Here is a 13,213-nt window from a genome sequence, read left to right as displayed (position 1 = left end):
CAAGGCTATCTAGCCATGGTTGCTATTTTCTGCCTCTGCTGTCAGAGGCACCATGACTCTGAATACCAGTTCCTGGGACCCACAGGTGGGCAGGCTGCTCATGTTCTGGCTTGCAGGCTTCCCTTGTGTGTCTGGTTGGCCACTGTGAGAACAGGATGCTGGACAAGGTGGGCCATTGGCCACTGGCCCGATCCAGCAGACTCGTCTTACATTCTGATGGTTCTTGCCCAGGTATTCCATTAAGGAAGCATCTATATTGATAATAGGTCCACTGGTGTGGGTGGGCAGTTGCTTATATTCTCTGTCCAGCGTTTTTTGCGCAAGACTGCAGGAAGATGCATGTTTGCACGTGAGAAATTGCTGCTTCCCTCCTCTGCCGCTTGCCTGAGGAATCCCACAACTGCCCTGCTGATGGACAAGATGTCTAGGCAGATTGGGCAAGAGGTCTCAGCTTCTGAATGAGGCCATCTGACCCTCCCGTTGGCCACAGAATCGCCTGGGGGCAGGCAGTAAAAGAAACTCAGTGGCTGGCAGCTGCATTTCAACACAGAGTTAAGCATGCTTAAGGCCTCCGAAAATCAATCAGCTTGAGGGCACTTAACTCTGCATTGGATTACGGCCAGTTTATAGCATCCACACTGCATTTGAAGAGTGAAAGAATTTTTAAAATATTAATTCATAATTAAGTGTTTTGCCTGTTTGGGAAGAAGATTCCCAAAATATGACTCTAAATCCCCCCCAATTACTATTAATTCACTGCATCAGGGAATATCTCTTTGAGGAGCTTAAGTGTGTGTGAATGCAGGGCTTTGAATGATGTGGTTTGAGGCTCTGGGAATTAGCTCAGAACTAAGAAGTGTGTGAGAGAGGGAGAGGGAGCTTTTATTTCCCCTTTCTAGAAGCTCAGTGGGATTTATGAGCACATATTTCTAGGGAGCATCAGAGGGTTCTAATAACTGCTTGAAAATCTGATCATTGTTCCTCCTTGTCTGTGCCAATTCTTGTGTCTTCCCCAGGGTTCAGTGCCTCTGATGAGAACTCCTTGTTGGATGCTGTTGCGGTAGAAGAAGGTAAACTAGATAACTGTGATCTCTGCACTGTCATTACCGTGTGCTTGTGACTTTCCTTCACCTAGCGTAAAGTGGTAGTTAAGCCTTTGAAGAGACAAACTGTATCTGATCACTGCTCTGACATCTTGTCGAGGTTTGGCCCTGATTCATACCACATGACTAAGAATTAGGCCACAGCAGCCAGCTAGACTTGCAAGACAGAGAAGAGAGTTAGTGAATGGATCTCATCTAAATTTTCAAAAGATTCAAGTACAAAGGTGACTGATAAGTGGGTCTTTTATGACTGTGGATATCTGCTAAATTCCACATCCTGTTTTGGTTTAATCTAGAGTGATAAGAGTCTGTGATAAGTGATTTGGTATATTTTGAATGATATAGCCTAAACCAGTGGTTATTCATGCTTTTTAAAAAAATCTATTATTAGATATCTTACTTGCCTTTTACTATAAGGTGCCAGGGTAGACTACAGCAATAAAATAAACAGTTTTGAAACAAGCAAAATAGTCACAACTATAAAACAAGAAAAGTGTAAAACAGTTAAAAACAGTTCCGTACATAAAACAATTACAAACAATTCCACATATGAAAACTGTTAAAAGTAGTTCCAGTATAGATGCAGTTTGGGATGAAGTCCTCCATTTAAATGGCTTGTTGGAACTGGAAAGTCTTCACAGTTGCTGAAAACACAACAGAGGGGATTCCAAGGGGCAGATTCCAGCACACTAAAGGCCCGATTCCTGTATTGTGCAGGGTTGACCCCATTACAATATGGTATTTGCAGGAGGCCCTCACCTGTAGAGTGCAGTGATTGAGTGGGTTTGTAAGGGGTGAGATGATATTTTAGGTCCCCTGGTCCCAAGATGCATGGGGACCAGTTCCAGCCCCTTGAATGTAACTCAGTAGATAATGCTACCATCCAGGTTTTAGCGTTGGAATGCTGCAGTTCTTTCCTTTTCCTTTTCTGAAGAATCCCAGGTGCTGAGCGCCCATCTTCCGCCAATGCTCACAGCTTCAGCTCGCCTCCAACCCCCGCCTGGTTCTTCGGCTCAGCCTCTGCGTTCTGCGCTACTAGAAGGGCAAACCCACTACCAAGCCAGTGACGTGGAGTGCTCTCCCATCCAAAACAGCCCATGGAAAGAGACCAGTCTGGACAAGCCCTATGAAAAGCCAAAGAAATCCACTGAGCCCAGCAGTGTGCCAAGGTCAAGACCTTTCTTCTCTCTCTCTCCTTTGGATATGCTTGCGTGGTCTTGAGATCAGCCTCTGTTAATGTTTGTTTGCATGCATGTAATATGGAAGCTACTGTAGAGTCTGTCCGTTACTTCACTTTAAGAACAATAAGCATTGTATTGTTTTGCTGCTTTATTGTGATTGTGCAATGTTTCCATTTTTTTATTTCCACAAATCCACCTTAAAGTTGCTTAATTTAATAACATGAAATGAAATTGCATGTAAATCCCAGCCAATATAGGCTTCACAATTGCATTGGGGAAAGTGTCGTTTGAGAACCACTGACCTAGAAACTTAGTAGTCCAATCAACTAAGCCAGAACAGCGGGTTTTGTGGACCCACTTGAGTCTTGCTTTCTCTTTTTACTCCTGTTTTTCACTCTTAGGGGAGATGAAAGGGAGGGGGATTTGACCCCTGACCAGAGCCTCTCACTCCTTTGCACACAAAGAAAGATGACAGGACTGCAGGCAGTTTCTTACTTGATGTTCTTATTGTGTTCTGTTACAGCAGTCCAGGCCTGCTGTCTCAACCGTCACCCAGCCGTACCCCTCAGACAACTGCTGAGGCATCGCCATGCCACTTTGTTCCTCCCAGGAAGCTGGAAGTAAGGAAACAGGCTGGTTCCAGTGCCCCACAGACACCTGAGTTCCTGGGAAGGAGAGGACAACCTCAACTCATGAGGTACTCTATGGACTTAGGGTCAATTCACGTACTCAAGCAGGTGGCCCTGCCTGTTGTTACCTAATCACTCTTTGAAGTTTGAACATGTCAGATACCTTGGGGTGAGGCTATATGTACGTTGTGCTTCTATTATCAGGCCTCACAAATGCAAAATTTAAAATTCAGCGTTTTGGGAATCTCAGCTCTCGGTTATTTTTGTTGTTATTATTATTATTATTATTTTGCAAAAAGGGTTTTCTAGTCCTCCTAGCTATGAAAATAGGCTTGAAGGCAAATGAGCAATTTTTGGGAATATGTTGGAAGCTAGAGGAAGGGCAAACAGGATTTCCAGCAGTTAAGGGTTGGGGCTTCAGTGCCCTGCATTTTTTCATGACCCTCCTTTTTCCAGTTGCATGCAGAATAAACTATACAAAGGAAGCATGTAATAATGCAAAGTAGCTCTAAGGAGATTGCTGTGGCAGTGTAAGCATTTCTCCTTTCTCCTCCCCACATCTGACATAATGTTCTTGGAGTTCTCCTGGCAATTCCTAGAGTGGTTTAACCAGTGCTGTTTTTTCTAAACTGCTCCCTTGTTCTCTTGTAATGGCAATGGCGCCCACCTGAGAGGTGCCATCACTGAGTTCCGGATGAAAAAAGCCCTGGATTTAACAATCAATCCTTCCTTGTAGGGAACTCTAAGAACTGTAGGTGTGTGAGGGGAAGGGGGCCTCCTAACGACTCTCAGTGCCCTGAATGAACTACACCTCCCATAATCCTTAGGGGGAAGTGCTTCAAAGGTGTTAAGGTGGCCATTGCGAGCTCCTGATAGATGGTCTTAACTCTCTCCTTCTGGCCTCCAGGGTGTGTTCAACCCGGGAAGGCTTCGAGTCCCGTGGAAGAAGCGCATTGCCAAGGCGGCGTCCCACCTACTACACTGTCACCGTCCCCGAGTACTGCTTCTCTGTGCCCAAGGCCAACCCAGCCGCCAAGCCCACCTACCACTCCGCCTCAGAAGACAGCAATTCGGATGTCTCCAGCATCTCCTATACCACCTCTGCCGGTAGCAGCAGCCCCGACATCTCCTTCCTGAAGCCAAGCTCCTCGGTCCCCGTGGAGGAGCCCCTGCAGCCGTTTCAGAACCAGACCTCCAAGGGGAATGGACCCGAATACCACTGCCAGTGTCCTCAGAAGCTGCTCTCACCGCTGGGCTACTTCTCTGCCGTAGAATATGACAACCACCTGCCGGCTGGGCGGGAGCTCGGCCACAGCCGGCCGCCCTTCCTGTCTGTAAGCTCCGGCCATTTTGCCTACAAGGAAGAGGCGGTGCCTGTGCGGTTCCACCGGTCGGTTGTTTCTCACAGCAGGGTGGTGCGCACCCCATCTCTGAAGGACTGCTCCCCGATGGGGCCCCGAGTCCTCTCCAAGTCGACCGTGACAGAAGAGCTAAAATCGTGGCACGAACGGACTCGGCTGCGTAATGCGCGGCCACATTCCCTGGACAGACAAGGGGCCTTTCGCATGCGCAGCGGGCCCGGCCGAGAGTTGCGCCCCTCCTGTTCCATGGGGCAGCAAATTCAGGTGAGGATCTTTGGGCAGGAAGGTGTCTTGGGGAGAGAGGAGCCAGCCTCTTATTTACTGTTTCGGCAAGAGTTTCCTAAATATTCCAGCTAGACCTGATTAAGGAGAACATGCTAATGTGTCATGTTCATAGATAAGCTCATTTTCTATAAACAAATTAGTGCTGAAGCCTCTTAACGGGTGTGGGGAATCTGGAATCTGCAGCCCCCAGATGTTACTGGGACTCCCTCCCATCAGCCCCAGCCAGCAGGGCTAATAGTCAGCATGATGGATCTTGTAGCTCTCCAGATGTTGCTAGACTACAGGTTTCCCTTCCTACTTTACAGGCTGTTAGTATCTGGGCACACAAGGAATTGAAAACTCTGTGTGTGCGCGCCCATGTGAATAGGAAAAATAGAGGAAGGCTTTCATGAGTACTAGCAGATCTGTAGAAGCATGCTATAGTGCTGCCTCCTGTAAGATGAAGGCAGGTGCCTCTCAGGTGCGATTCACTTCACTGCTCAGGTTGTTATGTTTCTTTTCAGTTTTTTGCGGCCTGCTATGGCTACCAAAATGTCGACTGTCTTACATATTCATGGGCAAAAGCTGCTGTTTTGGCACACCACCAGAATGTGTGTTGGTGGAAGCAGTATTCGCTCATGGCAACCAAGAAACATGGCCTGCTCTCCGTGAGTTGGAGAGCCATCCACAGGCTCAGGGAAAAGCAGATTCCACAGACTGCTGTCGCCTCACAAAGGCACACTGCACTGCTGGGCCGTTTTATAGCTTAAGGGCTTGGGGGGGGGGCAGCACTGGAGAAACATACACAGCTAGTGGGTTTGGCTGCTTCTTTTGTGCTATTTTCTAGCAATGTTGTGAAAAGCTTTTTTATTATTATTTTAAAAGTGCATTTACAGGTCCACTGAAAGCACTATGCTTTGGAACAGACATTTGGCACAGCCCTACGACTAATTAGAAGTTAAGCACAAATGCATGCAACACTACCACAAATTCAATTTAAAGTAATAAGATAGTGCTTTGGGATGGATTGGGATGGGGACTTGAGAACGGTAGATCATGGGAGGGGTGCCTAAGCCTTTTCCCAAGGGCCATTCAGCTGCTTAAAATCACCACCCCAGTTTCAGATGTTTGTTTGCACTGAGAGCTGTTTGAGTGTTCCAAATTACTCATGAAGAGGAGTCTTCTGGCTCAGAGCCTATAAGAGTTGACTCATGTTTGTGGCAGAGGGGAAATTTCCAAGTTCTCTGCCCAGGTAATTTTAAAAATAATAGAGTTGGATCCAGTGTTAATCCTACTCAGGAGTAGACCCATTGAAGTTACTGGACAAGACTAACAGGCTCCTTAATGGCGGTAGGTCAACTCTAAGTAGGACTAGCACTCAATACAACACATTAAGTAGTATCCACTTCCTTGAACCTCAGTAAAGTCCAGTAGTCCTTAAGCTTGTTCTAGTTCTTGGTTCTGAAAGTGAGATGAGCGCCGCATCCCATAGTCGCCTTTGACTGGACTTAACTGTCCACGGGTCCTTTACTTTATTTTTTACTGTATGCTTGTTGGGCAGTTTGTTAGATAGGAAAAGGTTATGTTGCTGCTCCTTTGTTCTGATGGTTGGTGACAACGGCATTGCCTTCTGGCAACTCTGCACGCTGTTCCTTGAGAAACATAGTCAGTGAGAGAAATTCTGAAAGATACGAATCCTGGTTTGGGGGGGGTGGTTCTGCTTGGAGAATTATGTTCTTTCGATGTGCAAAACTGTTGCACAATGAAGCACAGTTCTCTCCTCCTTGGGCATCTCCCTCGCCTGCAGCACAGGGCAGAAGCCCACAACCATGCGAGCAAGAGCTTGCCCTTGGCTTCCTCCCATCCTCTTCAATGCATGCCTCCCCTCACCTGGAAACAGAGCTGTGAAATTTTAATCAGACAACTCTTTGCTGTGCTAGGAAGCATTCGCATGAGCAAGAGAAGACAGCGGCCATAGATTGCACGTTACGTGTTTGTCTAATCCATCTTCAGCACAAGGAAACCACCCAACAACGCAGCATCAAATAAATCCCTGGCAATTCTATGCCCATCAGTTGGGGCACATGTGCATTTTCAGGTAGTTTTATTTGTGAGTCCTAGAGGCCAGTTACACTGTTTCAAAACCTCCTTTGGCCAGTTCATTTAAATCTGTGGTCCCCATTCAAGAGATAGGGGAGCTTTACTCACCTGAAAGGAGGAGCCATGAGGACAATCTCCTTGTATAAGCATCGGTTGAAATAGACTCCAGTCCACAAAAGCTCCTTACTTTATTAAGTCTTTAAGATGCCAGTTTGCTGCAACAGACTAAAATAGCCACCCCTCTGAGAGTGAGCTCACACTTCACGTTTGCAAGTGGGTTCTCCTCTGGACATGCCTGTGAATAATGGGTAGAAACCGTGGAAGCTTCACGTTGATTAATAGTTAGAAGCTGTTTTGGTTTTGCACCCATGCATGGCACTATAAATATAAGAAGCTGCTTTGTAGTCAGTTAGACCATCTTATGCCAATATTGCTACTTTTAAGAGCCTCTTTTAGTCCTTCTTAATGCATAAAGCTATGGCAAGCTCTGTTTATTTGCCTGCAGGGGCTCAGCTTTTTCCGTGTATTCTTTAGGATCCTCTAGACACCTAGTTGTTTTACAGCAGGGATGGGGAGCTTGTGGTCTTCCATTTGTTGCTGGATCCTTGGCCATGCCAGCTGGGGCTGCTGGGAGTCCCAGCCTCTTTGGAAGGGCCACAGGTCCCGCAGCCCTGTTGAAAAGTGCCAGAGCACCACCTTTCCATGACTCTCTATGTGGTGGGTCCTCTAGTCCAACCCCCAAAGGTGAAAGCATGAATGGTAATCATGGCTGGAAAACATCACAGCATTTTAAAGACACTTAATTTAATGGCACTGAATGGAAAGAATAGGAAAGATTGCCCTGGAAACTTTATTTTTACACTGCGCTTAATGGTGGGGGAGGAATTGATTTTATAGGCATGGAGAAATATAATGGGCCACATTTTCTTAAGGCAATCAAGATAGGAAGTGACCATCAGCTGCAACAAATGCGTTTATGTTTGATGAAGGAAATTGTATTTGGTGGTGGTGGGGTTGCTGCTACTGGGGAGATGTGCTGGTGCGGCAGTTCCATTAAGAGGCTCCTTTTTTTAACCTTCCAGGTTCCCCGTGTCCATATCCTGAAACGGTCTCCTGAGGGAGCCCCTGTGCAGGTCTACGTGCCAGAAAATGGAGAAATCATTACTCAGGTGTAGAGACTGCTGAATCACCGTGACTTCCTGCAATTCGGCAATGTCAGCAGGCTGGCTGCCTAGACTGACCTGTCTCCCCATTCCAGGTTGGAAAGACGAGGCTTGTGTCAAACTTTGGTGCGTTCTTCGACCATCTGATCCTGCTTTATTAAAGAGAACACTTTAGGGGCTATTCTGCAACCTATGTGAGACTATATAGCTCAGTCTCTTCCTTTGTTCCTGTGATGAACTGATGCAATAGACTACTGTAACAGACAGCTAGGTTTTCTGTCCAGTGTGGAATACAGAGCACAGCAAGATCCCTCACCCCTCTTAACTAGTGTTTGCTTGTCTGCCTATTTATTCATGTCTGTCTGTGGTGGAAAGATCTTGGGAGCCGGCTGTAGGTTATGAAAGCAAGAACTTGAGAACTTTTTATAGCTTTTCAGAAAAGAGCCAAGCCTGACTACATGAATTTTCTTTCCCCCACGGAAGCAGAATCTGCCTGCCCTCACATGTGCTAGATGTGGAGCCTCTGTTGTCTTCTTTATTCTTGCATAAAGTAGTGTGATGTAGCAAACAGGCAATGGAGGCAAGCAAGCTTCCCCAAGTGTAGTTTGGTGTACATGCCCTTTCCCTATTGTTTTCCCTTCACAACTGCTTTTCACAGCATTTGCCATGTTCTTGGTTCTGTATCTACATCACAACGATTCTTAAAAGGAGCCCTTTTCATGTGTGGCTCTATCTTTGTATGAAACCCATCACTTCGTGGAAGGGGTTTCTCATTATACAAGCATGTCACAAGGAACTGAGAGTGACTCTGTTTGGTCTCAGCCCAGATCCTTTTCAACTTACAAGACATGGCAAAAGAAATGGGCATAAGCCTTCGTGCTTTTAAGGCTAGAAATGTCAGTTTTGAAAAAGAAAAGCAGATTCTCCGGATGCCAGGTTTGTACTTAATTTGTTGTGCAATCCTAGACTGGACAAAGACAAGATGTTTTGCTTAACCTCTACTACTTTCTATGGGGTCTTTTCTAAGTACCCGTCTCTCTTTAATACTGGTCTTTGCTTCTGGGGTAACCTAGGGATGTTAAAGCACTAATTATGGTATCATGATGATCAAGTGTGTGTGGTATTTGCAACCAACACTGTTCTTAATATTAACTTATTTGTACAAGGTTTGCCAGTGGAGGGAGAGGGAATATGTATGATGTGCAACTATTAAAGTTACCTGGACTCAGCTCAAAACAGTGTTAAATCTACCTGAACATTTTTATATTGAATAGGATGCTTTTTCTGAGTCCTTGTGTGTTCTAATCCTTGCAAGTCATCATTTGGGAATTGCCTCTGCTTTAATTACTTCTTTAGAAACAGTCAAAAACAATGTTTTGTTGTTGCCCCAAAGTGTGCTGTTAATTAAGTACAGAAAAGGCAAAAAGCCAGGTCATGAAGATACAGTTATCAGATGACACTTAAATTCTGGCCAGGCTTGTTGCTTCTGGGTTTGTTTGTTTTCAACTTCCTAGATCAGAGCCACTTGCTCATACCTATATCGATATCCATTTCCTCATCAGCTCAGTCTTCATACCACTGAAAGAGCCTTTTGAACTTACACTTAATGGCCTGTTTTATTTTTATTAAAAATCATTATTCTCAGATCTTGTTTTGATGTTTATTTATTAAGAGGAGGAACAAACACATTCATTGGAAAACCATGTACAGCGGGAGCTTTAAATAACTTACACTATTTACATAGCGGTATAAAATAATTACACACCTTATCATGTGCACACGCACACACACATACATACATGTGACCATTTTGCCTGATGGTACAAAACCCCCAAAGAAGCCCTGAACACACACGCCAGCCTTGAGGGGGAGAAAACACCTTTCAGGGCAAGAAAAGGCACCTGTCAATTGAAACATGATTATATATGTATACATAAACCAAGAGGTGGAGCAAACGGGCCTATGGTGTTGATGCACTTTAGGGGGCGTCTTTCACCCCAGCTCCTTTCTTGGAATGCAGGGATGGTGCATGTTATCCTACCATCAGGAGCAAAGCCTTAAGAACACCAGGAGAACCTGGCAGAGATTTTCCCAGGGCTGCTAGATGAATCAAGCAGGTTGTGCAAACCCACTTTTGAATCTCGTTAATGACAGTGTCCTCTTAATGAACATGCACATTTACTCCCAAGGGCTACTCAAAGCAGACGATGTTTTCAGCTTGCTTATTCTGACCCTTCCCACCTTGTGCTTCACCTAACTGTTCATAGGAGGTAAAATGGCTCTCCTGGTTTGCACCCAATTTCATTTGCAGGGTTTTGCACTTTGTCACGTTGCTTGGATCAGGACTATTAAAAAATAAAGAGAAGGGGGTAGCTTCTTCAATATGAGAAAATATAATCCCATACCTAAAAAGCTAGCAATAGCACTGAGGCACATGGGACTATATGGCAATATGGTCAATAATTTAACAGTTAAGCAGAGTGCTGTCAGGCACAGTGCTTTCAGGTATATCAAGTAATACTTTACAAGACATTTCATATTTCTTGTACTAAACAGACTTCCTCCAAGGAAGAATGGAGGAAGTTTTAGGTGAACTGTGTGCAGCTAATTCACAATGTATTCCTAGAATATATTTTTTTACAGGCAACTACATTCACAGGTGGACTACAAGCTTCTGAAAATATCGGACAAGATAGCTCGTGTAGCCATGTGAAGGCGTGAGGATTGTGCTGATTTCATTACCGATGGAAGATGGTCCCTCTTCCAAGGCTTGAATCACTTGGACCTCTCTGTTATTCTCAGTTGAGAATGCTAAGTCACGAGAAGACTGCAAAGGACACAGTGATTCAATAAATATCAGTCTTAACATTTAAGAAGAGCTTATTAAAATTGGTGCTGCTGGTGGACACAGTACAAGCTGTGAGCTTGAATGTAAATTAGTCAACAGCGAAGGCAAAGCACACTTGCTTTCACCTTGTCTTCATCTCACTTTTGGGACTTAGGGGTCAGTGGTAATGTGCGTTCCCCAGACTAATTCAAGTTTTATTAACATAAAAAACCCCCGAAGAGTAGAACTAGACACCTTGGACCATGAGGTAGGTTAACTCAAAACAAGCCCTCACCCTTTTTAAATTTCACTCATGCGCGTGCACATACACACAACCCTCTCCCTCCTGCTCCCCCAGCCCCAAATAATGCACAAGACAATACACAGAACCTTTTGAACACCCATACAGAATTACAGTACAATAACCTACTCCCCAGGGAAGAATCTGCAGCTTCACTGCATGGAGTGGATGAAGTTCACACCCAAACCCAGTTTATTAGAGCAGAAGACTCCTATAAACCAGGGGGCAGAGCTGTGGAATGGTCCACCAGTGTGCTGCTTACCCCAAGTCTGCTGGTTGAGGCATGAACTTGGTCCTTGGTCAGGAGAGCACAATGCATGTCAAAAGTCCATTTATACCACATATTAACAACCAAGTGAGGAAACGAAGGTTTTGAGGAGTGCTCTGCGACTCTCCAGTGAGGGCTGGGACAGCCCTGCTGTGTTACACACAAACAGAAAGCTTCATCTCTTGCAAAGTGATGCTCACACAGGGTCCATGAGAACACTTAAGTGGGCTGAAACGCCACCAGTGAAAATTCAAGTTGATTGAAGCACAGAGAGAGAAGCTTCTCCTGCTTATTCGTTGCAGAGTCTATTATAAAGACATGAGTATTGACGTGAACGGATGCCAAGCAGGTGTAAGTAAACAGGTGATGGGGCAAGACTAAGAGGGCAAGTCTCATCATCCCACATCTGGGGAAATGTGAATACAGGAACGCATCACCACACGCTTGTTCAAGTGTTTCTTACCCTGTTAAAAATCTAAAGAAAAAACTCACACATTTCTGTTCCAATACTTAAAAGGGTCCTTTCTCCACCTGAGGGGAGAGAGTTTCTGTTGCCATTATTATTTTCTCGTATTGGAACAGGACAATGTAAACAGCTTCACAGATTGAAATAATGCATGTTTTCCCCCAGGCTGCCTGTGAAGACTTTCCCAGGGAGAATCCAAAAACATATTCCAGTAGCTCACATCTTTTTTTCCCCCTCCTGGGATATCTAGCACTATGAAAAAAGGGACCAGCATTACAATTTCAAGTCTGAAGCTGGAACACAGAAAGCAACCATTCTTCCAAACTAACAGAAATCTTGATTCCACAGTTGAAGAAAAAGTGATAATCCAAATCCCATATTATCCATCACCCATTTGACAGGCCTCACTTATACAGTAGAGATTTTTCTTTTTTATGTTCTCTTGGTAGGGCTCTAAGCATTTGAAAATGAAAACCTTTGGTGATTCTACTTTTGGAGTGAAAACTGAGAAATATCACATGTGCTTAACATTTAAAAAAAGGTGGCTAACTTTGCCACCCACCCTTCCCCCCCTTCATAAAATCACACACACACACACATACACACAGCCCATCAGTGGTGGAAATAAGAGAAAGGAAGCCAGCGCATTAACACTCATGAAAGATCTAACTAGAACAAGAAATACCCTCTAAAACACAACAATCAACTATGCAGGAAACACATCCAGGAAGCAGCTGGCATATTTAGATTTCCTCTGGTCAGTTTCACTGTTAAGCTCTGAAGGAATGCCATAAGCAGGGCACAGGCGGCCACAGGAGTCGATGGGTATGGATTGCTCAGGCGTGATGGAGTGAGGAATGAGGTTTCTTGAATCTTTCCTTGATAAACCTCCTTGGTCTATGAACACCTAAAACCACCTATTTTGCAGAGCTTCTCACATAGCCTGGGGGGGTGTGCCTGTTTGGGTGGCATGTGGATTCTGATGGGAGAAATGCTCTCAAATGCCTCAGCTTGACCTTCCTCCTTGGCTGGCAATGCCATGGTGGGAGTTTCACAGTTCAGTGTCATTGCAAAATCCTACCAAGCAAAGAGACATGGAGCATGGAAACTGGAAAGGAAAGAAGGCTCCCTCACACCATCCAACCAACTCACTCACTGGGGCACATGGTACCAAAAAGCCAGGGTGCCATCTTTTCCTGAAGCCCTGAGTGTGTGAGATTCTGGTGGGAAGCTAAGCACGTCCTACCCTTGCAAGCCAGGCTCAACAAGAGCGCCACATCTTGTCTTCTCGTGACCTCCACCACAGTCACCATGTCCAAGTAGTTCCCCAGGTTCTATCTAAGTTGTGCTGTTCAGTAGCTTCCTTGCACTCCAGAGTTTCACTGTCCAGTCACTGGGGAATGAAGAGGAAAAGGTGGGAATATACGTTTAGAAAGTCAAGAACAAAACACCGAACAAGCTCAGATAAAGGGAAAACGGAGGTGCAAATCACAGATTACATAAATAACATGCTTGTAAAAAGTGTGCTTAGTAGATAGGTGACTTTTATT

At 45.1% G+C, this 13,213-nt stretch overlaps 2 protein-coding genes across 9 annotated transcripts in view; one reads left to right on the top strand and one right to left on the bottom strand.

Annotated features, from left to right (window-relative positions):
- Window positions 1–9,445, top strand: part of INAVA (innate immunity activator) — a 33,341-nt gene extending 23,896 nt beyond the window's left edge. For 3 of the 4 annotated variants that reach the window (XM_081010530.1, XM_081010531.1, XM_081010529.1), the window contains 5 exons: window positions 1,017–1,070; window positions 2,038–2,272; window positions 2,808–2,981; window positions 3,821–4,538; window positions 7,721–9,445. In XM_081010530.1, the coding sequence (XP_080866656.1) occupies window positions 1,017–1,070; window positions 2,038–2,272; window positions 2,808–2,981; window positions 3,821–4,538; window positions 7,721–7,813 (1,274 nt within the window). In that variant the 3' untranslated portion in view covers window positions 7,814–9,445. The remainder of the gene's footprint in view (window positions 1–1,016; window positions 1,071–2,037; window positions 2,273–2,807; window positions 2,982–3,820; window positions 4,539–7,720) is intronic. The other variant, XM_081010532.1, reaches the window with a different exon arrangement.
- A 2,452-nt stretch (window positions 9,446–11,897) lies between these two features.
- Window positions 11,898–13,213, bottom strand: part of KIF21B (kinesin family member 21B) — a 63,803-nt gene continuing 62,487 nt past the window's right edge. For all 5 annotated transcript variants that reach the window (XM_081010508.1, XM_081010511.1, XM_081010510.1 and 2 more), the window contains one exon: window positions 11,898–13,056. Coding sequence is in view for 2 of the 5 variants with exons in the window: in XM_081010511.1 (XP_080866637.1) it covers window positions 13,002–13,056 (55 nt within the window). In the remaining 3 variants the exon portion in view is untranslated. The remainder of the gene's footprint in view (window positions 13,057–13,213) is intronic.

Source organism: Podarcis pityusensis (genome assembly GCF_964106645.2).
Source record: "Podarcis pityusensis genome assembly, chromosome: 6".
Classification (NCBI taxonomy): Eukaryota; Metazoa; Chordata; class Lepidosauria; order Squamata; family Lacertidae; genus Podarcis; species Podarcis pityusensis.
The sequence above is the reverse complement of the archived record's forward strand: the minus strand, read 5'-3'. Positions and strand labels throughout refer to the sequence as shown.